Source organism: Rousettus aegyptiacus, unplaced genomic scaffold (genome assembly GCF_014176215.1).
Source record: "Rousettus aegyptiacus isolate mRouAeg1 unplaced genomic scaffold, mRouAeg1.p scaffold_m13_p_17, whole genome shotgun sequence".
Classification (NCBI taxonomy): Eukaryota; Metazoa; Chordata; class Mammalia; order Chiroptera; family Pteropodidae; genus Rousettus; species Rousettus aegyptiacus.
The window spans coordinates 12,111,190-12,132,437 of record NW_023416292.1 but is presented as its reverse complement, the minus strand read 5'-3'; the positions used below and the strand labels follow the sequence as shown (position 1 = coordinate 12,132,437).

Sequence of the window (21,248 nt, the reverse complement as noted above, 5' to 3'; positions counted from 1 at the left end):
CTCCTTTCAACACTCGTTAAGCAACAGGAAACTTTAATTGCAAATCCCTCCTCCACACACACACACACACACACACACACACACACCTTTAAACGATAGGCATTTAAGTCCAAATATAATAAAAGTTGATAGTTATATTATTTTGTCAAATGTATATTTGGTCTTAAAATTGTTAAAGAAAGAGTCATGTTAAATCAAAATAAGTTCTGTTAAAAAATTTTTTTGGCTAACTTATGTTTAAACATTGAAAAATACACTCAACTTTGTAGGGAGTGCAAATTCGTTAGCATTTTTTGTTGTTTGTTAAAATAGAATGGTTTTATTTAGTTTTCAGATACACGTTAAGTTAATTACATATCAACTCTATTTCTTTTTATCATAGCAAATCATGTATGGTGTTACATTGATGACCTGTTAACCAGGTCTTTCAGTTAAAGAACTCAATGAAAATGTATTTGTTAAACTAAGAGCTTGGACTTCTAGCTCCAAATTTATCCCTTTGTAGCTAACTTCAGGCATGTCACCCACCTGCTTTCTCTAAGCCACAGTTTCTTTCCTCGTTAAATGTGTATCCTGATGCCTTTGTCAGAGGAATAAATGAGATGACGTATGTGAAAGTGCTTTTTAAACTGTAACATACTTATAAATGTTAGTCTTCGTTTTCTTCTTAAAGCTGATATGTTAAGTTTGTATAAAATGTGTATTTCAATTTTAATAAGGTGCTAAACATGCTTTTGATTAAAACTGAAAATATTGGTAGAGCACTTGTTCATAGATACACATTGGGGAGCAAAAAGTCTAATTTTGTAAACTAACAAAATTTATGTTAAATTAGCTGACAAAATAACATGGCGTCCGCATATCTGACTGAATTATCCAGCACCTGCGGAAATATTTTTTAACTAGATTCTTTAATGCTACTCAATAGATCACTCATGACTTAATTTTAGAATTACTAGATTCCATTTTACATATCTGAAGCTCTTATCTGTTCTTCTCAGCATTTATAATTTAAGAACAGGAAATATGGACCTTTATTTTTATCTTAAATATCAGCAGGGTGATGCCACAATTATTCCTGCCACCCCTGAAGCATTTCCAGGGTTGATGTCTTCTCATTTCAGTCAATAAAATCCAGATAAAGATGACAGAGTGAAATATTTAACATCATAAACTTGATCACACCAGAATTAAGCAATTAAATATAATACGAAGATTATTTCTTGAAGATAACAAATATCTTAATTTGTTTATGGAGTTGTATTTCAAATTAATAATCTTTTAAATTTGCCTTTTGTCTTGTAACTGGTTATTTCTACCCAATCATTTATTGATCTAATAGTTGGATTAAAATTCCCTGCTGTTAAGTCTTATGTTAAGAAACGCTAAAACCACCAAGACACTATATTTTTCAGTGAAGCAGATGGGATAAATGTGTGAGTGAATCAGATGGGTTAAGCATCAGTAAAATAAATGAAAAGAGGGAACTCAGTTCAAGGTGCTGAATAAGGACTATCGTAATTTTAACATAACTAGTAAGTATGTGTAGTAAACATAGTCTGGAATAAAGCCAGACTATCAGTTCTGATTCCTTCCTACAGAGTAGTTATACAAAAGGTTTAGAGTGTACCCTAGACTCTAGGGTTAGTCTCATCTATTTTGAGAAATATCCTCTTGTGCCTCTAAAGGACTTTTAATCCCGTGGTAGGCCACCCATCTGCCCATAGTTAGCAGTGATGCAATCGGTGTCCTCAGGGCTGTTTCTTAATAAATACTTATTTACTGTCGGTATTGAGTCCAACTCAATACCGACAGTAAATATATATCGTATGTCAGAATCTCTTGGAATTATCTAACATTTTTATGTATTAATCCCTATTGATAATAAACCTTATAGAATCAACATATATTTACACTTAGTAGTAACGTAATGACCTGTAAGTTGTAAACTTTCCAGTAAGTTTTCGTTTTGCTAACATTAAGCTAGTTTATTTTTGACAGCATATGGTTATATAGTTTCCCCCATTTTAATTGTTGAGCTAAGACAAATAAGTAAAATCATCAAATTGATATTTTTGGTGTTAAAGATAAAGTATGAGCACCCTTGTACACTCGTAGGGCGTAAGGTAGTATAAGGAGCATATAAGTCATCCTTCTACAAAAGGACTCGCGTCCATTTACCAGGTGACTCTATCCTGGCAAAAGTAAAATACTCAGACTTTTTGCAGGATTACTAGATACTGGCTCTGAGTTCATGCAAATCTTTGGGGACCTAAAATTCCACTATAGTTGGAGAAATGGTCAGAAGGGCAGATCTACCTTGGTTAATAAACAGTGACTGCTGGTTTGTTTGGAAACTTGGAATAAGTTTGGCGAACTGGTGACAGGGAAGTCAGGAGGAGGACGTGTGGACAGTCGTCTCGTAACGGGCACAGAGAATGCGGTGTTTGTGCCCTGCGTGAATGCTCATCAAAGGCGACCCACTGGAGAGGAGACTCAGAATCAGAGGGACACGGCCAGCTGTCCCGAGGAGGTCAGTCGGCCTCTTTCCTCAGCCACCCTAGTGTTTGGTTAGTGATATCACATACGGAGGGACAGTGACAGCCTGGATAATGTGAGACTTCCCCTCACGAAGGCTGCTCTGGCTACTGCCACTGCTAAGAGCCCAAACTGCCAACAGCAGAGGCAAATGTTAAGCTTTCAATAAAGCATCATTTCCTAGGGGACCAGCAAGTCACTTAGCAGAGTGATTCGGACCCCTTCTATTATGGAGGGGACAGTGATTTGTCCTCACTGAAACAGGGAATGACCTATAAAAGATTTATTTGCCATATCAGCTACATCCTGTGAAGTCAGAGTGCTGGCCTAAATAATGCTGTCCATGGTGCTGTTTCTCCCTTAGAAAGTGTAAATGCAAGAAACCTTGGAAGGTATCTCAAACAGAAAATGTAACATACACTGTACATACTTACTTTCAGTGCTGTTGGTAGGACGGAGGAGCAAAAAAGAAGGTTTTTGATGTATTTCGAAACTTTCTGTGTCTTGGTGTCCCCTGTAGTGTAGGAGCACAGCACGTGATTACTACGATTATTTTTAAAAAGTCAGGTTCCTCCAGATTGCTTGGAAATAGTTGTAAACAATTAAGAGAGGTGGATGTGCTTCTATGACCTACTTCATGTGTTGGAGTAGAGGCATTCTTCAGTGTGTTCCGTTCAGTTAAGCTGTAATCGTTATTCTTCCTATACATAGTTGAGCTTAGGGCCTGACGTACACGCAACCATCTTGTCCTCAAAACGAAGATCAGTACTATTAGTTAGGAATCAGGTTTTTTTATCCCTAAATGTGTACATTTTCAGAGAAATTGCAGAGGTGCAATTTTACTATAACCCGGTTCAACATTTTTCTTGCGTGTGCATTTTCAACTTTTTATCGAAAGACATTTTAAATAGAATTCTATGTTCAGAAATTTAATCGCCACTTCTTCAACTTAGATACTTCTGTGACAGAATGACCCATGTGGGAAGGGAATGTTGTTTATACACCTCTTCCTTATGGGTTTCTATACTCCACCTCAGGTCTCTGTCTTACCTGGGCTCGGGGGTGATTGGTTCCTGCTGCCGCTCTCATACCTGTCCACCACTAACAGAGGCCCCCATCTCTCTTCTCTCTACATGCTGACATAGGGAAAATAGCCTCTCTTATATCAATTACAGTAGAGCATCATAAGAGGAAGCTTCACTAAAAAGCTAATGAATACCTGATTAAGTAGATTCAGATGGAGGGAACGTAGAGCCTGCCTGTTGCTAGGAGGAGGAATGCCAGCATTACGTTGCTCGAAGAACGTGTTGGATGAGAGCTCTTGTGTAGCCATCTTGGAAAATACGATCTAACGGTCTGTCGTCTGGCCTCTACAGTTTACATCCCTTCTACTAGCAGAATATACGCATCCCATCTTCCCAAGACTCCCAGTCTTATCCCATTAGGACACTAACTTAACGTCTAGGATCTTATCATTTCAATCAGGTCCAGGTGGTTGAGGCGAGGCTCCTTGGGTATGACTCCTTTAATACAGCTCCTTGAGGACTGTCTGTCTTAACTTCTGTGAATGAAAGAGACAGATTCGTTCCCGCAACATATACTATCAGGACAGGCACAGGATAACTATACACTTTTCCATCAAAAAGGGGGAAAGTAAGAGGCACGTAGGAGCTGTAGCAATTATAAAATCCAGCTGTGCATACGCTCCTGGGAATGACTCACAGCTGCTCCTGACTCTGCTCTCTGTGTCTTGATTTTGGCCCCAATCCTTTTTCATACGAATAGCAAGCTGCATCTGAGGAGACTTCTCAACCTGCTTCCTGCCTGTCCAAGGTAGGGAGTCCAAAGGCTCTTTTCATTTTGAATTATCTCTGTCCTGTTTAGTTAAGTGGTGGGACTTCTACAAGAACAGTTCTCTAAAAAACTGTTTTCTATGAATCTTATTGGGGTTTGTTCTATTAGAAAAAAATAACAGCCTCAAATTTCTGAGGAATAAACCCTTCTCCACCTTGGGTTCCCCGTGAAACTGCTATGAGCAATGCTGTTAAGATTTTTGGAGGAATTTTGAAGCACACTCTTAAGCCCCTTGAAGGGCCTTTTGTCTTTCTGAAAAGTTCTCCAAGGCACGTACTCAGATGTTTTTGGAGTCTCAGCAAAAGGTTTTACAGTAATGTTATTGTTATCTTCATCTTTAAACCGTGTTTTCCTCCTACACTTGTTAAAGGTAAGTAGTGAATAGTACTTAAACTTCTAACCTAAGATAAATTTAGTTGTTACTTTGGGAATTTTTTATGTACTTAATGCTTTTTGCAGTGCGTTTCCTAGACTTTTCTAAATGTCCTCTATCACCACCAGCCTCCCTACGTTCTCTTTTGTGATCTCATTTACTTCCAACCCCTTCATGAACATCGCTTGCAATCTTAACATCTCTTCCTGCCTCAATTGTGGATCTTCAGCTCATATTCTAAATGTGTAAAACTAAGCTCGTTATGAAAATGGTGCCACCTGACTCCTTTCTGTTTCCTTCGTCTACTTTTTAAGGCACAAGAGTCTCTATGTGTCCGTTAGATGAAATTTGTTCATTGTATGCTATTCATACTAACATATGCTTATTGACTTTTGTCTATTGGAGCAATTCTGTGATTTATGTTAAAATTTCTAACCATAGTTGTGAACTCTTCAATTTCTTAGTGTAATGCCATCAACATCTGCTTTATATATTTTGACATTGTGGTATATCTTCCTGCTAATAATACTTTTTGCCTTCAAGTTGATTTTGTTATGTTAATACTGCTAAATGAGCATTTTTCTTCTTTTTTGTTAGTATTTTTTTCTTTCTCTTTAACCATTATGGGTCGTTATTTATTGATTTTTTTCTATATGACACAATGCTAGATTTGATTTTTTGATCGATAATTAATAAAAACTGTGATTGAAATAATGATTGAGAATGTGCCCAAGATCACATAGTTTATACTTGGCAGAATAAGAAACTTGTCTGATTCTGGAGAATTCACTTTTAAATACACTGAACTTCTTGACTGTATAAATGACTTTAAAGTTAGTTATAGTCAATAGATATTTTTTAGTTGCATTTATAAAACTTTAGAAAATTTCCAAATTTAATTTAAAAAATTGTCTGACAAAAACATAATATCTTTGCCTTATAAAGATATTCATCTTCATTTGTTTTTCTAAATTTATCTTTTTCTACCTTTAACTTTTCTGAGAGAAGAATGAGTCTACTTATCTTGGTTTGGATGAATATCCCACAAAGGTTTCCATTGGCAAATAGTCTGGTTTCAAGAACCTGATGTTAACAAATGAGACAACTAGGATAATAAAAGCAGAAAAGAAAACTATACCTGAGTTGATATTGCTGATTTCAGCACCATATAATCTGAAAGGGTGATAACACCTGTCTAAAGCTGGAATAAAAATTTCCATCCTGTGACATGGCCAGACTAGGTCAGGACTAAGCTAGCATCCATGTACAGCAGGTCATTTATAGAGGGGGGGAAAAAAAGGCAAACTGATTGTTTTGGCACATTTTAAAAGTATGTCATTTGTTCAAACTTTACTTTGACTGGATTGAGTGAGTGTTTTAGAAATGCCTTAGAACTGAACAAAGCATAGTTGAATTGGACACAATACTTCTAAGACTGGGAAGAGAAAAGAAAGCAGTGGGTATTTATTTTAGAGGATGAGTACGCATGGTGCCTTAGGCAGTAGCAAAGGGCGTGTGTGCTGCCAGACATATAAGGTAAAAACACATTAAGTCCAGACTCCACCGGAAAGGAGTAGGGAACAAAGAACAAAGGCAGAAATAGGATGAGAGGACCCAGGGCATTTTTCTTTAAACAGGGCGGGAGTGCTTGTGCCTGTGTTTTATTGGCCGATGCCTGTGCAGCGTGGGCGAGTTGGCCCAGTTTAGTATTAAGATCTAGAAAAGCAATTACCAGAAAGATAGAATAAAGAGTTAAAGAGACTGGCATTGCATATCGCAAGGAAGGATTTCCAAAAGAAAAAGAATCTCTAAGTGTCATATCACTACTGAGAGGCTAAATGGGTAAAAAGTGCCCATGAGACTGTGTAACACAGGGATCAGTGGTGAGTTTGTGCGTGGCAATTTCATGAGTGTGTTGGGTCGGATGTTAGATATTAGTAGTCATTAAATCTACCTATAAACTTTTTTCCCACCTCCAAGTTTTAAAAATTTCTAGTGTTCCAAAAAGATCTAATTTTAATTATTAACTTTGTCCAAACTACTCAAAAGTTCCTATATTCAACATTCATATCTAATTAGTATAATCAGCTTGCAAAGTTATTTGGCTCTGAAGGAAGAACAGGAACCTAAAATAATTCATTTTGTTTAAATTTGTTTAAAATGTTTGATTTTTTTTTCCATTTTAAATTATATATGGTGTTCTTTCTACATCTAGGGCTTAAGGATAGCTCTCATTTGCATGGCTGATTTTACCAAGTTAACTATAGAAAACATGATTTTAATATTACTTGTAATAAATGACAAAAAGTGCTCTTAAGATCCAAGATAAGATTTTTTTTTCTTAATGAGTGTTTCCTAATTGTTAATCTGATAAATTTTCACCCACTTCATCAATAATACAATTTAAATTAATCCGCAGCAGAATCTAATTTGATGGTATTGTCCACATGAGAACAGCGGAGATTTGAGACTCAGAATGATCTGAAGTCGATTCTTGACTCTATCCATTTATTAGTTCTGTCACCCAAGTGGATTAATTATCATTTTTGTATTTGTTTCCTGATCTGTAAAATGGAATTTATAATAGTTGCAGAGATGAAAAGAGATAGCAACTATTCCAACTCCTGGCACTGGGTAGGTGCTGAATAAATTATATTTTCCTCAATAGTGACGTAGTAGTGGTTCCTAATAATATTCAGATCTTGAATCAGTTATTAACTGTAGAGAATATCAAATGAGTTTTTTAAATGCTGTATACAAAATTACCTTTTTTCCTATTTTTTGTGGTAAAATACACATAACATAATGTATTAAATACATTCATAATGTTGCACAACCATCACCACCGTTCATCTCCATAACTTTTTTCATCTGACAAAACTGAAACTCTATTCCCATTAAACGAAACTCATTTCCTCTTCCCTAGCCCCTGGCAGCCACCATTCTACTGCCCAAGATTTTGACTAACTTTGTACACAAAAGAATTAAAATCGGTCTTGAATGTCAACTATAATTGAAAAATCAAAAAAGAGTTGGGAGGGAGGGAGGCGAAGGGGAATAGGAGATTCAAATTTCCAGGCATGAAACAAATAAGCCTCGGGGATGTAGTGTATAGCATAGGGAATATAGTCAATAATATTGTAATAGCGTTGTATGTTTTCGGATGGTTCCTGAACTTATTATCATGGTTATCACTACTTTAAGTATGTAATGTTGAATAACTATGGTGTACACCTGAAATGAATACATTATTGTAGCTAAATATAAATTAAAAATCTTAAAAAAAAAAGTAAAAACAAGGTCTGAAAGAGATATTTGCATACCCATTTTCATAGCAATAGATAAAACGTGGACACAACCCACATGTCCATCGAGGGCTGGATAAGAAAAATGTGGCACGTACATACGATAAAATATTATTCAGTCTTAAAAAGGAAGGAAATTCTGACATATGCTACAACATGGTTGAGCTAACCCCGAGGACACTGTGCTAAGTGAAATAAGCCATATAAATACTTTTTAAACTTTAATTTTTTTTCACACTCTTGAAAACTATTTTAAATATTATATTAATGTAAAACTTTTGTCTTGCCAATAGGGAGCATAATTTATTCAGTTCTGTGGGATGTAAATTGTGATTTATAAATATCTAAGAACATAGTCTCTCTTCTTTTGAATTTCTAGAATTAGATATTAAGCTTGAATATTCTAGACTTCTTTCCCCACTCCTGAGTCTGCCGCTTTATTTCTCCTAAATGGGAAAATTGTTTTATTTGAACTTTTAAAATCCTATGTTAAAAGTTAGTCCATTTTAGTGCATTATTTATCTCTTTTTTAAGTTTGAGTGGCTTAGTTGTTTTTTTTTCTTTCCTTAAAGAGATACATTGATATTTTACTAGTATTGGATGAAATGGAAATAAAACTTGTTTAATTCAGACTAACATGTTACTTAATGTTAATTGTTCATATAAATAGAAAACTCCAAGTGACTCTGTGGTTAAGAGTCAGGACTTGCAGTGAGTGCCGTTTCTGCTTCCTTTGCGGCTTTGAGAAACATCAGCCAGCTACAAACATTAAGGGTTGCAACATACACAAAATAGTTTGCCAGAGCATTTGATAAAAGGCAAATTTTTTTTGCTTACATATAAAATTATTTTAAAAGAACTTTATTTCATATGATTTTGTAAAATCATTTAAAAGCAAGAAGATGGTGGCGGTTATCCTTTTTATTAGTGGTAAAAGCATGAGCTCCAGAGCGAAACCAATAGAAGTTTGGATACCTACCGCCGCTCTATAATCTTGGGCAAGGTTTTAACTCTTACCTGTGATTTCCACATCTGAAAACTGGTTTTCAGAACAGCTAGTATTTATTGACACGTGTCTGGCATTGTGCTAAACATTTTAGATACGTTATTTTATTTAGTTCATATAATCACCTGATACGATATATATTACCTTCTCATTTCACAGATGAGGAGCTGGGGTGCAGAAAAGTCAGTAACTTGATTAAGGTGTCATAACTAAATTCAGGGCATTAGAAGTATTAGAGATGATATAAGCAAGCAGTATCAGACTTGGAGTAAGTGTTCAATGATACATTCTGTGTCATTGTCGATGCTGTTGTAAAAGAAACCAAAGTACCTTCAGATCAGACTTGTTTTGTAAATAATCTGCAAGGTGCAGATTGAATCCTGCGTTACACGGAGTGGTGGTAGGTGTCCAGATGTGTACTGGTTCACTTTGGAGCCCAGGCTTTTACCACTAATAGAAAAGATACCCACCATCAGATGTCTGATCCCCAGTTGCGATAACAAAATTCTAAATTGAAATTCCAAGATAATAAACAACTTGAAGATAGACAACCAGTTCATTTAATTTTCTTTTATATTCCATAGCTCTTAGAATAATAGACATTTGAGAAAATAGTATACATTTGATAGATACTTGTTATGAATTTTTCTTGAAGGCACAAGTGTGGATATATTTAAAAATAAAAAATGGCCACTTACTGAAAAACATTTCATTTCCTCTAAGGGGTAATTCTTTCATTCTATCGGGTTTTGTTTTTGTTTTTGTTTTTGTTTTTTTTTAAGTTGCTATTGAAGGGTAATGTTAGGACTTTCATTCAAAGAGTCTTTTGTCTTCCTCTTGGTATAAGAAAAAAAATGAGAAAGCTATAGAGAAGGCTGACCTCTCAAGAATTTTGTGTGGGAAATTACTAAGGCATGAAAGTCCATAAACCATTTTTCTCTTTTGTTTTCTGTGTGTATTTTCAACAAACTACTTATAGTTAGTAAAAGTTGGCAACTTTTTTTTTATACTAGGTTTAGTTTCATTCTCGTAAGCTGAGAGTTCGTCGGACTTAATGAAGTCTAAATTCAACCCTAAATTGAGTATACTTTAGTAAAGATTGTCTAGTCTATTTGTGGCTTGGTTTACCTCAAAACATTCATTGAGGATAACAGATTTGAATACTATAATGTATATCCTAGTTTCAAGAAAGAAAATGTATAGTTTTATTCTGATTATAATAGGTATCTATGAATGATGCTGAATACCAATAAACCTTCATTAGAATATAATTCTGTGCTATTTTGTCGAATAACAAAGTGTTTACATTTAGAGCAAGTAATTTCTTTCTTAGAAACTTAAAATTCCTGTGTTCCATTACAGGAATAACTTGTAAATTAGTTTTCTTTTTTCTTCCTTCATTATCTTTCTGTGCTTGCTGAGGATTTTCTTTCCTAGGCTCTTTAGAACTATGATGTTCTACTCTGAAGCTTTGTCTTTGTTGTTCACTGTTGTATCCAAGGGCCTGGGACAGAGTTTGGCTCATAGTAGGTCTCAAATGCTTGTTGAATGAGAGAATAAAAGGCCTCTTGTTCTGATCTGGGCATCTTTGTTAGGCATCTTGGTTTTTTACTTACCAAGAACATTGTGAGGTTTAGCTATTATCCACTAGAGTTTGCCTCATCTACTGGACTTTTCGTAGGCTATTATTTATAGTTACAACTGTGCTTTTGTGAGGATAGGAGGGAACGAACTTATAGACTGAAAAAAACAGTGTAGTCCAAAAAGGCAACTCTGTAGAGAAAGAAAGTAGATTAGTGTTTGCCTGGAGCTGAGGTTGGAGGTGAGAACAGAGAATGACTGCAGATGGGCAAGAGGAATTTTGGGGAGGTGAAGGAAGTGTTCTCAGATTGGAGTGTGGTGATTGTGCTACAGCTCTGCAAACTTATTAAAAATTGTTGAACTGTTAAACTGAGTGAATTTTACGGTATGTAAACTACCTCAGTATAACTGTTTACAAAAAGAAAACCAAGTTAGGAGTTTAAAATTTTTTTCAATTTTTTTGCTAATTGGAAACCTAGGATGTTGTAATTATTTCTTACTTTGGATATGATTTTGCTATAGATAAATAACTAATTTACCTAAAACAATTTTTTTTCTACCAAGTTTTTCAGGAGAGAGAAAAGTTAATTTCCTATGAATTTTCTTTTGTGATAATCAGCTTGAAATTTATAAGGCTTTTATAAAACATCTTGTTTCCTCTGACTTCCTTATCCTCTTTTATGTACAGTTTGGATGTTTCCAAAGTTATAAAAATGAATAAGTGAAAAAAATTAATAAGTGTAAATTATTCCACATTGCTAATAGTTTGTTTTATACTAAGTTACAGTGTTAGCACTTTTTTTTTTCATTACTTTTCTAATAGATTGGTTTAACTTGTCTCAATAGTTTTGTTTTTAATTTTTTAAGCAAATTATTTATGGTCCCTCCCAAGGTGTTATATTATCTATCTTCTTTTGTTATTACTGTTAGATTATATGTATTTTAAAATTACTTGTTGGGAGAAAATTTTTTTCATGAAATGGTACTATGATTTTTGTATATTCTTAAAGATATTCTGTATGTGTCTCCTCCAAGGGAAAAAAGCCCCTTTGAAAATTGTACTATACCCTGAAAAATTATTTATAAAACCTCTCCCACAAGTCTAATAAAGGCCACATAGTTTAAAGATCTAATAAGGTTATTTAGGTTAGTTACCTCAGGACTGACAATATCAAGCGTCAACAAAGATGTGAGAACCTAGAGACATTATAATTAAAAAGGCACTTGGAATTTCAGAGTTAATTGAGGTGGCTTAATTTCTCATTAGTTAGGTTTTTATGTACTAATTCTGTGGCTTGAAAATATTAAGTGATTATAATATTGTTATCATTAATATTATAATTGATATATACTGCTTGCTGGATATCAGACACTATTATGAAGGATTTTCTTATAGTAGCTCATGTAATTTTCATAATAACCTTATGAAGTAAAGACTATTACCGTTCTCATTTAAGAAACAAGGAAAATAAGTTTCACAAAACTTACCCAGCTCAAGAAACCCAGGCAGACATTGCTGATAACCACTGTACCATAAAGTACTGATTTCATTTCCTTTTTTCAAAAGAAAAAAAAAAGTCATGAAAGGATTTAAAAAATACTTAGTATAAGAAAATGAGAATTGCTATTTTACTTCTAGGAGAAATATGTTCTTCTGTTTTCTTTATTTCTATTTCATCTAGTTTCCATTTGTTATTTTTGTTTTCGTGGTCTTTGTATATTTAGTTTATTTTTCCTTGTTATTTTTATGAATCATTGTTAGTAACAGTCTAATTACTAAGGCTTTTTTGTAGAATAATAGGCTCGATAGTTCAATATTGTTTGAATTTAGTCACAAAATCTTTTATTAGGATAGTTAAATCAATTGCCTGGATTGGTTGGACATTTCTGTGGGAAATCTTCAGACTTTATCTTCAGCTTAAAAGTTACGGAGTGTAAATGCATTTCACATTTCTATGTACCTTTTGAGAAATCTATCATTGGAATTCAAAATGTGAACTCTAATTTCACAGAATAACTTATTGTTGTGAAGTGATATGTCAAATAAGCAAAAATATTTCAATAAATTGATCTCTGTTGAGTTAAACTCATGGTTTTATAATTTTAATTGATTTAAAAATCCAAAAAAGTTATAAAAATTTTAATAAGCCTATTATACAGTAAGTAATTCCTCACACTAAGGTTATTTTTTGAAGAAAAGTTCAGGTATTATTTTTTTCTTAAATCATTCATTCCCCCTTTTTTTATAATTATATTTTTTAGGATTTTGGCCCCCAACAGCAATTATCAAGATGTCGAGACCCTCTATAACTTCCTAATCAAGTATGAGGTATGAGAAATATTTTTAAATGTTTACCATATTTCCACCATAAACACATGTCAAGATAAACGTGGTAGCTCTAAAACGTAACAGAAAGCTATGTATTTGATATTTCCTTTAAACTCTCGAATGCCACAAAAGTTTGCTAATGACATACTCATTTTGTTTACATTCTCCATGTAAAAACATGCAGTAGAATCTTAGAATAATACACTTTCTACAACACAGAATTGTTTGTCACAAGAGGTGCTGTTGACATTTTCGACAAGTTATTCCTTTATGGTATGAAACACTGCAGGTCGTTTAACAACCCCGCTTCTCTGATACCTCATGCCTGTTGCTCCCTCAGTCATTGTGACAACCAGAAACATCCTACCACCCCACCCAACTCACTCCCCAGATGGCCTCAGGGGAGGAAGAACCACCCCTTGGTGAGAACCACTGGTTACTGAAAACAGAAGCTGTCCTTGAGTTTCCTCTGTGGCAACAGCATGGGCCCCAGAGTTAGAGAGGTGGTAAAGCGCTAGAGTATTTTGTAAATTAACCTGCATGCTCTCCTCATCCTTGCTGATCCCTGGAAAGTATTCTGTTGATCTTCAGATTTTTGTTTGCATAAAACTCTTTGCCCATGTTCCCCTATAGCCTTTCTTTGCAAGTGTGTGAGTATGTGTGTAACTCTTAAAATGCTTTCCGTGGGAGAATATGACATATTCAGGTCTCACATTTCTTATGGAATCAAACTCCTTTAAATATATTTCTTCACTTTTATTCCTGGTTAGCTTTTTATTTAATTTTTTGTACACTACATCCGACGTTAAGAACCTAGTGACTAAGAACACAGAGTCTGAGGTCAAACTACTCGTGTTCAAATGTTGTTTCTGCTGCCTATTAATTATATGCTCTTAAAGGTATTTAATTCTCTTTGTCTCAGTTTTTTCATCTGTAAAATGGGAATGACATTTGTAGATAAATTATAGTATTCGTCAAAGACTGAGTAACTTAATAGACATAAAGTGCTCCAAACAGTACCAGGCACAGAGTAAATATTCAGTATTACCTACTTTATTTAAGGAAACAAAATGTTTGTGTACTTTTTAAAAAATCAGTCATAATACTGTATAACTACCCTGTGTGATTAAGAGAATTTCCTCTTTTGAAATGATTTATATAGTTCTTTATACTTTCTGAATTTCAAATTGTCACTAATTCTAATAATAAAAATAGATATTTGTGGAACTAATAGGACAATTTTAAAATTGTATATTGTGGAAAAATCTGAGACATAGGTCTTTTTAGTGCTTCCTAGCGCTGAGAATGTAGAGTTATTTAAAATATAGAGTTATTTAAAATTAAGTATAGAGTTTTTAAAAATTTTTCTTACGATTCATTTACTTTTCCTAGAAAATGAATATTGAATATTAGAAATCTTTTAACGGGCTAGGCCGATTGAAGCATGACTATCGCTAACAGCCAGTAGCAGTAGAATTTAGTGTTTCATGCAGTATATCTTTTTTTCTGTCCTTTGACTCTACAAAATGCTTCGTTGTAGTCCCACTGACCCTAGGCCCATCTCGCTTCTGGTTCTTGGGACAGATTAGGTTGTAACAATAGGACCAATATTTTTGCACTTAGTTTCATGTTAGCATTATGGTCCCTGAATTTCTGATTGTGATTTTTCTGTCCTTTTTATGCAAAAACTAGAAACTTGACATTTTGTTCCCTCAGAATATCGGCGATTCTGATTGTGCTTTTACTACTCATTTGATTTAATATGCATTTTTAATAACTGTATCTTGGTTCTTTTTAGGCAAATAAAAATGTCAAATTTACCGCCCAGGAACTTTATGACTGCGTTTCACAGACTGAGTATCGGTGAGTCGTATCTGTAGATGAGTCTTCATTGTAACAAGCGTTTGCCTCAGACAGCACCACCCGGTTGTTGTGGGGAAGGGTTTTTTCTATCTTTGTTAAACCATGATTTTTTTTTTTTACCTTTATTGTTGTGAAATATTTCATACATGCAAAAGAGCTGTGTGTGTGTGTGTGTGTGTGTGTGTAGCAGATGGGTTTAAAGCAGTTGTCCAAGAAAATCTGAAGCCAGTGGGCATGCCGAATCTGTGTAGCTGGGGGTGAGAGTGATTTTATTTTTACTGAAATCCTCGGTTATACTCTTATTTATAGATCGTTACAGGTAGTTTACATTTAGAGGTTATGTACATGAGACTTGTGTCAAAAATATGTCTGTTAAAATTAGCGTATTTTTGAAGGGGAAGAAAGCTCTCTGTAGATAACGTGGAGGGCCGAGCCTCTGGCAGAATGGTTCCAATCAGATGTCTCAAATTGTTTTGACTTCAGCTTACTGTTAGAGTAGTTGGAAGTTTTGTTGTTGTTGTTGTTGTTGTTGTTGTTGTTGTTGTTGTTGTTGTTTGGGGGGTACAGGGGTCAAAGTTGAATGTTCAAAGTTAAAGCGGTTGTGCCTGTTTTTCTCTTCTTTGTTTTCTTTCCATTTACATTGCCAGGGATTTGAACTATGATATTGATAAACTTCTTATACCCAAAAGGATGAATTTGAAATCAGATATATCTAATAACTACCTTGAATGCATTGAAAAATGGCAGGTGCTGTTAACAGGCTTTTGATTAATAGCTTTTAGATTTGTTACTCTGTTGTTTGTTTTGAAATTATTTGCCGAATTTACAGTGAATGATTATTGCCATATTAGCCTCTGACATACTCCACAGCTCACAATTTTCAAATAAGCTGCCAAAGGAGAGGTGCTTTTGGTCTCAACAGTTCATATTAGACACAGGGCCAAATGCAATAGGTAAAAGGTGGCAACGTATTCCTGTGGGTCAGAGGTGAAAACAGGTGAATGATTTATTAACTTGCGTGTACCTGGCCACCTTTGGAAAACAAAGACTTAAATTGGCTGAATATGCTGATTTTGGGTTAGTCCTGGAGGAGGATGTGCCCAACACCGTATTTATTGCAGCAGGAAGGTAATTAAGTAGCTGAAGAATACAAAACTATTTTATAGGTTCTGAGAAAGCAAGGAATTAAAGTTTCAGACTGAAAGTAGCTTTGATCAAAAGTTGAATTCTGTGACACTGTAGAACCTTGGTGTTTGTATCTGTTACAAACCTGTTAGCGTTTTCTGTCTTCTGTAGTTTGTAGACTTTTCAAAGTAGCTTTTGCCTTGCCAATGGGGTATGTGTACTGATGAGAAGTTCGTTCAGAAAATTCCGGATGGTAAATCAGTGAGATTATCAAACAGATTACCAAACATTTGTCTTGTCCTATCTTTTATGTGTATAAGAAATAACTTAGGAGCGGTGTTTAATTCACTTTATTTGCCCTCTAAATTTTTGACAGTGTGTCTGGCATGTTTGCGAGGCAAGCCCCTAAGGTCATTTTTTCTATATGAAATGTAGACTCGTTTGGGACACCAGCCTCACAAAGTACCGGACATATCCAGATGAGATGCTGCCTAAGATGTGCTGTGTGTCAGAAGCTTCCTTTTCCTTGTGACAATGCTTTCAGGAATTGCTGCTTTCCGACTCCGGGAATCAGGTCCACAGTAGTATTTCTAAATTACAGTAGAGCGGTGGTCCCAGAACCCAAGTGTCAGCATCACCTGGGGACTTGCAAGAACTGCAAACTGCAAGGCTGCACCCCAAACCTTCTGCATTGGAAACTCCAGGGCTGGTGCCCAGCAATCTGTTGAATAGTCCAGGGCGCGCGAAGTTTGGGAATCCCTGTGTTAAAGTAATGCCCTGGTTCGTCCAAGGAGCCTGAGACAGAGAAAGCCTTAGAGAAAAAGAATCTAGAGATCAAATTTAGACCTTTGCTGTTTCTGCTTTAATTAGGAAAGAATTTCATAGTTCGGCATCTATAGAGTAATATTTTGCAGTAGGTATGACTTTATTATTTGTGATAGAAGATATTGCAAAATAAACACACACACTTTTTTCTCCTTTATAATTGTTAATGTGAAGTTAACAATTACCCGGGTTAAAGTGTGCAGTTCAGTGGCATTAAGTGCCTCCCTCCCTGTGCAGCCATCGCCCACGTCTGGCTCCAGGACGTTGCCGTCACCCCAGCAGCAGACGTCACGTCCGTTACACAGCTGCTCCCCGCTCCCCGCAGACCTATGCTGGTCTCTATGGATTGATCCATTCTGGATGCTTCTTGTAAATAGAATCTTACAACATACATGGCGTTTTTCGTCAGGCTTCATTCACTTAGCGGGGTGTGTACTCGGTTCATCCATGTTGTAACATGGATCAGCCCTTCATTCCCCTCTATGGCCCAATGATATTCCATTGCACGTATGTACCACATTTTGTTCATTCATCCATTGGTGGACATTTGGGTTGTTTCCAGTTTGGGGCCATTGTGAATAGTGTTGCTATTTCCATACAACTATTTGAACGCTTTCCAATTTTCCATTTCTCCAAAAAACATTGATGGGATTTTGACAAGGATGACATTGAGTATGTAGATAGCTTTGGGGAGTGTTATCATTATATTAAGTTTTCTAATCCATGAACATGTGATGCCACTGATTTAGGTCTTTAATTTCTTTGGCAGTATTTTGTAGATTTTAATGTACAAGCCTCTTTGGTTAAATTTGTTTCTAAGTATTTTAATCTTTTTCATGCTATTATAAATGGAATGTTTCATGCCATTGTTATTTCCTTTCAAATTGTTTAGTGCGTAGAAATGCAACAGATTTTTTTTATTTTTGGCGTGGATCATTTATTTTGCAATGTTGCTGAATTAGTTTTATTAACTCTAACGGTTATTTTGTGGATTGCTTAGGATAAAGATAATTTTACTTCTTTATTTATAATTTGTATGACAGTTACTTTTTTGTGTGTCTAATTGCTCCGTATAGAACTTTCAGTACAGTGTTGAATAGAACAGGTTTTGTGGGCGTCCTTGTCTTGTTTCTGATTTTAGGGGGAAAGCTTTTAGTCTTTCACCACTTAGTATGATGTTAGCTATTATATATTATTTTTATATTAGGACTACGTCGTATTCCATTTTTCTTTCACTTGAGATACATATTGCAAATGTATAGAAAAATTTAGAGTTGTAAAACAAATATTCATTTTAGACTTTCTTCTTGTTCCTAGAAGGAATTTTGTAAAAACTGTATCAAAAATTGGAATTGGGTCATGTAAATTCACTTCTACCATGCCATTTTTAAAAATTAGCCATGGAAATGACTCTCATAACAGCTGGAATTATTTTTTAGTTTGTTTGATCAAATTTCCAGTTATTTCGACCTATCTGAGATTTGGTCAAGCAAATTTAATACCCATAATCGGATAATTTAGAGAAACAGCAGCAGTTTTGCAGAAATCTCATGAGCAATGCAAAACCGGAAGCAGCCTCCAGTTTTGAGTTCTGTTTCAGAAACTATTAAGAATTAGAATTGTTTCATTTGGAAAAAAAGAAATAGGATCATTATAAGAGACCATAAAATATTTGTATTACTGGAGGAAAAGGGGGCAGCAACTTTTTGTTTTGTTTTAATTTAGGCAGACTTGGGTCTGATAGATGTGTTTTTCAGGTCCAGTGTAAAGGAAGAACTTGTACCCAATGAAGAGATCAAAATATGTAATGGGCTGCCTCTCATTTGTGTTTGATGAGATGTCGCAGAATGGCACGCAAAGGTGTTCAGGTGCCCCCACATCTAATATTTTGCCGTTCTCCGTATAAACCATGGGAAAAAGAAACTCAAGAATTCATCTTATTGTAATCTAGTATAGATCAAACATACAGGACGAAAAACACCCGATAACTTTCCTCAGTCAGCAATGACAACTTGTTGTAGGAAACAAACTCCCTAGGTGATGATGTACTGTCAGAATGGCGATTCACACAAATAAAGAAACCAAATGCCGCTAGGATGCAAAGAGGAGGTGTAGAGCTCACCTCTGAACTGTGAGAGGAGAAAAATAAAGAAGAAAAAGAAAAGACACAGAACTAGATTCAAAGTCTAGTTATTATGAAAAGATAAATAACCAAGAACAGGAATTGGGACCTGCCTTTTTTTTCTTTCATTTTTTTAAGTTTAAAAAAAATCATGTATATATTTTTTATTTTGGATTTCTTACCATCTTCCGAAAATCATTTTCTGAGTAGTTGTAAAGAATTGGCAGCAGTGTAACACTAATTTCAAGCAATCTAAATATAGAAAATAGAACTAGAGTAAAACAAAGCCAAAAGTCAGGTTTTAATCAGCCTCACAGAAACCACAGCTTCAGGAATTGAGGCCACTTAAAATATGGTGTATTTATTTTTGCTGTCACTACTGACTCTCGTCTATTCCCTGAGTTCTGATTGACTTCATTTTCCTTTGTAACCTACATCAAGGGATCCACACATTGTGGGGTGCAGCGGGGAAAGGTGGCTGGTGATGCTCCCCAACACCATGGAAACAGCTCTGATCCATCTTAGAAGCCAAGGAAGGAATAACAATATAATTTACATAACAAAAGTAACTGTCATTCTTTGACCACCTCATGTGCCAGGCTCTGTACTAGGTGCTTGGTATTCTTTGTAAACTTATATAGACTGTCTACCAATAGATTTAAATAGATTTCCATAGATTTGGACTCTAGGCACTTGCGAGCCCAGCGAGGCTTCATCTTAGGTAGAATTGTGTATAGGCGTGGCATATATTAGGCATTTCTCCCTGCTTCTCCACCTTCGGTTTAGGGTAATTAACTAATATTCATTTTTTAACTGCTAAGTAACTTATTTCAGCAATTCTTTTTAAGAGTTGAAGCTCTGTCAATTTTCTGTCCCCTCTCCAGTGTCTGTTCCTATCAGCAGGTGCATTCTCTGAGTCTCCTCCAATCTACCAATTCTTTAACTCCCAAGCTAAATAAGAAATATGTGTTTTACTCCCCAGCATTGCTTACACCTTGACTTAGAACATCTTAACATCAGCCCATCTCCTGCGGGGAGAGGTCCTTCATAGTCCTTACAGAGGACTGCTTTTAAGCATCCAACTTTGCTCGTTGGCAGCAAGCCTGCCGTGAGAGCCCGCATTCCTGAATTCTAGGAATTGCGTCCAGATCTTCTCCATATCGGTTTAGAACTATTCTACTAACTGCTTATCTTCCCATGTTTTTTCTTCTGTGCTGAGAAACCATAACTCTTGGTATCTTATCTCTCAGATAGCAAATCCATTGTTATCCTGCTGTATTAGATGTTTTTCATTTATCTGACCATCCGTCTCGCAGTGCTTTAACATTTCTTTATCCCCTAGGGAAAAGTTAACCATCGGATGCCGCCAGCTGGTTGAGATGGAGTATACCATGCAGCAGTGCAATGCATCTGTCTACGTGGAGGCCAAAAACAGGGGATGGTGTGAAGACATGCTCAACTAAGTGCTGATTTGTAACGCAGAAGGAATTGAGTTTGTCTTCAAGAACAGCAGAGCGTTCAACCTTTGGAGCCAAATCAAGAGACTTGTAAGACGTGTCTCGTAGGTACACAGAGGTGATTGCCTCTTGCCGACAGTCTCATTCGAGGTTCTGTAAAAAGCCTGGCTCATCCGTCGTGGGGTGAACTGCTCTTGCCTCTTCTGAAGCTGGCCACTCCTCCCTACCCCTACTCCTGATGCTGAGCCGGTTTGTCGAGGGAAAGGAGAGCCGTCGTTTTGGCCAGCTTAGTCCGCTGTGGCATCTGGGGAAGGCACGATACCAGCACCTCTTTCAGCCCTCACTTTGGTTACGTGACCAGAGACACTTCCAGACTCCAAGAAAGAATTACGACAGGACCACACTTGCCACACTGCGCCAACGAAATCTTACCCTGGGCCGTTTTGTCATCAGAGTGGCTTCCATGTAGACCTGGTGAATATAATACACTTCCCTTCCACTTCCTCCAAGGTATTGAAAATAGAATTTTGACTTCAGCTCCAATTTGCTGCGACGGCCTCTTTTCTTCCCTGGGCTTGTCACTTTTCAGTGCATTTCTAAGGGAAAGAGCAAGGAGACCCCTGTGTTGAGTTTCCCCTTAAATGTGAAGCAGCATGAATTTATGGGATTGGGGGGCGGTGACCAGTGTTCGCCCCTCACTAGACCAAGCGTTTGATTGATGTGTTTCTTACTTAGTTATACAGCAAGTTGGAAACTCTTGTTTACTAGAGTATATTATGCTTTTGTTCATACATTAGATGAATCTAATTTGGTATTATAAATGTTAATTTATTTTTTAAAAAAGCAATAAATTATTTTTAGTAAAAACTC

At 35.8% G+C, this 21,248-nt stretch overlaps 1 protein-coding gene across 2 annotated transcripts in view; it reads left to right on the top strand.

The window, feature by feature from the left end:
• SWT1 (SWT1 RNA endoribonuclease homolog) overlaps positions 1 to 21,248 on the top strand; it is a 61,462-nt gene extending 40,214 nt beyond the window's left edge. For both annotated transcript variants that reach the window (XM_016145618.2, XM_016145617.2), the window contains 3 exons: positions 12,920 to 12,986; positions 14,785 to 14,849; positions 20,264 to 21,248. In XM_016145618.2, the coding sequence (XP_016001104.2) occupies positions 12,920 to 12,986; positions 14,785 to 14,849; positions 20,264 to 20,384 (253 nt within the window). In that variant the 3' untranslated portion in view covers positions 20,385 to 21,248. The remainder of the gene's footprint in view (positions 1 to 12,919; positions 12,987 to 14,784; positions 14,850 to 20,263) is intronic.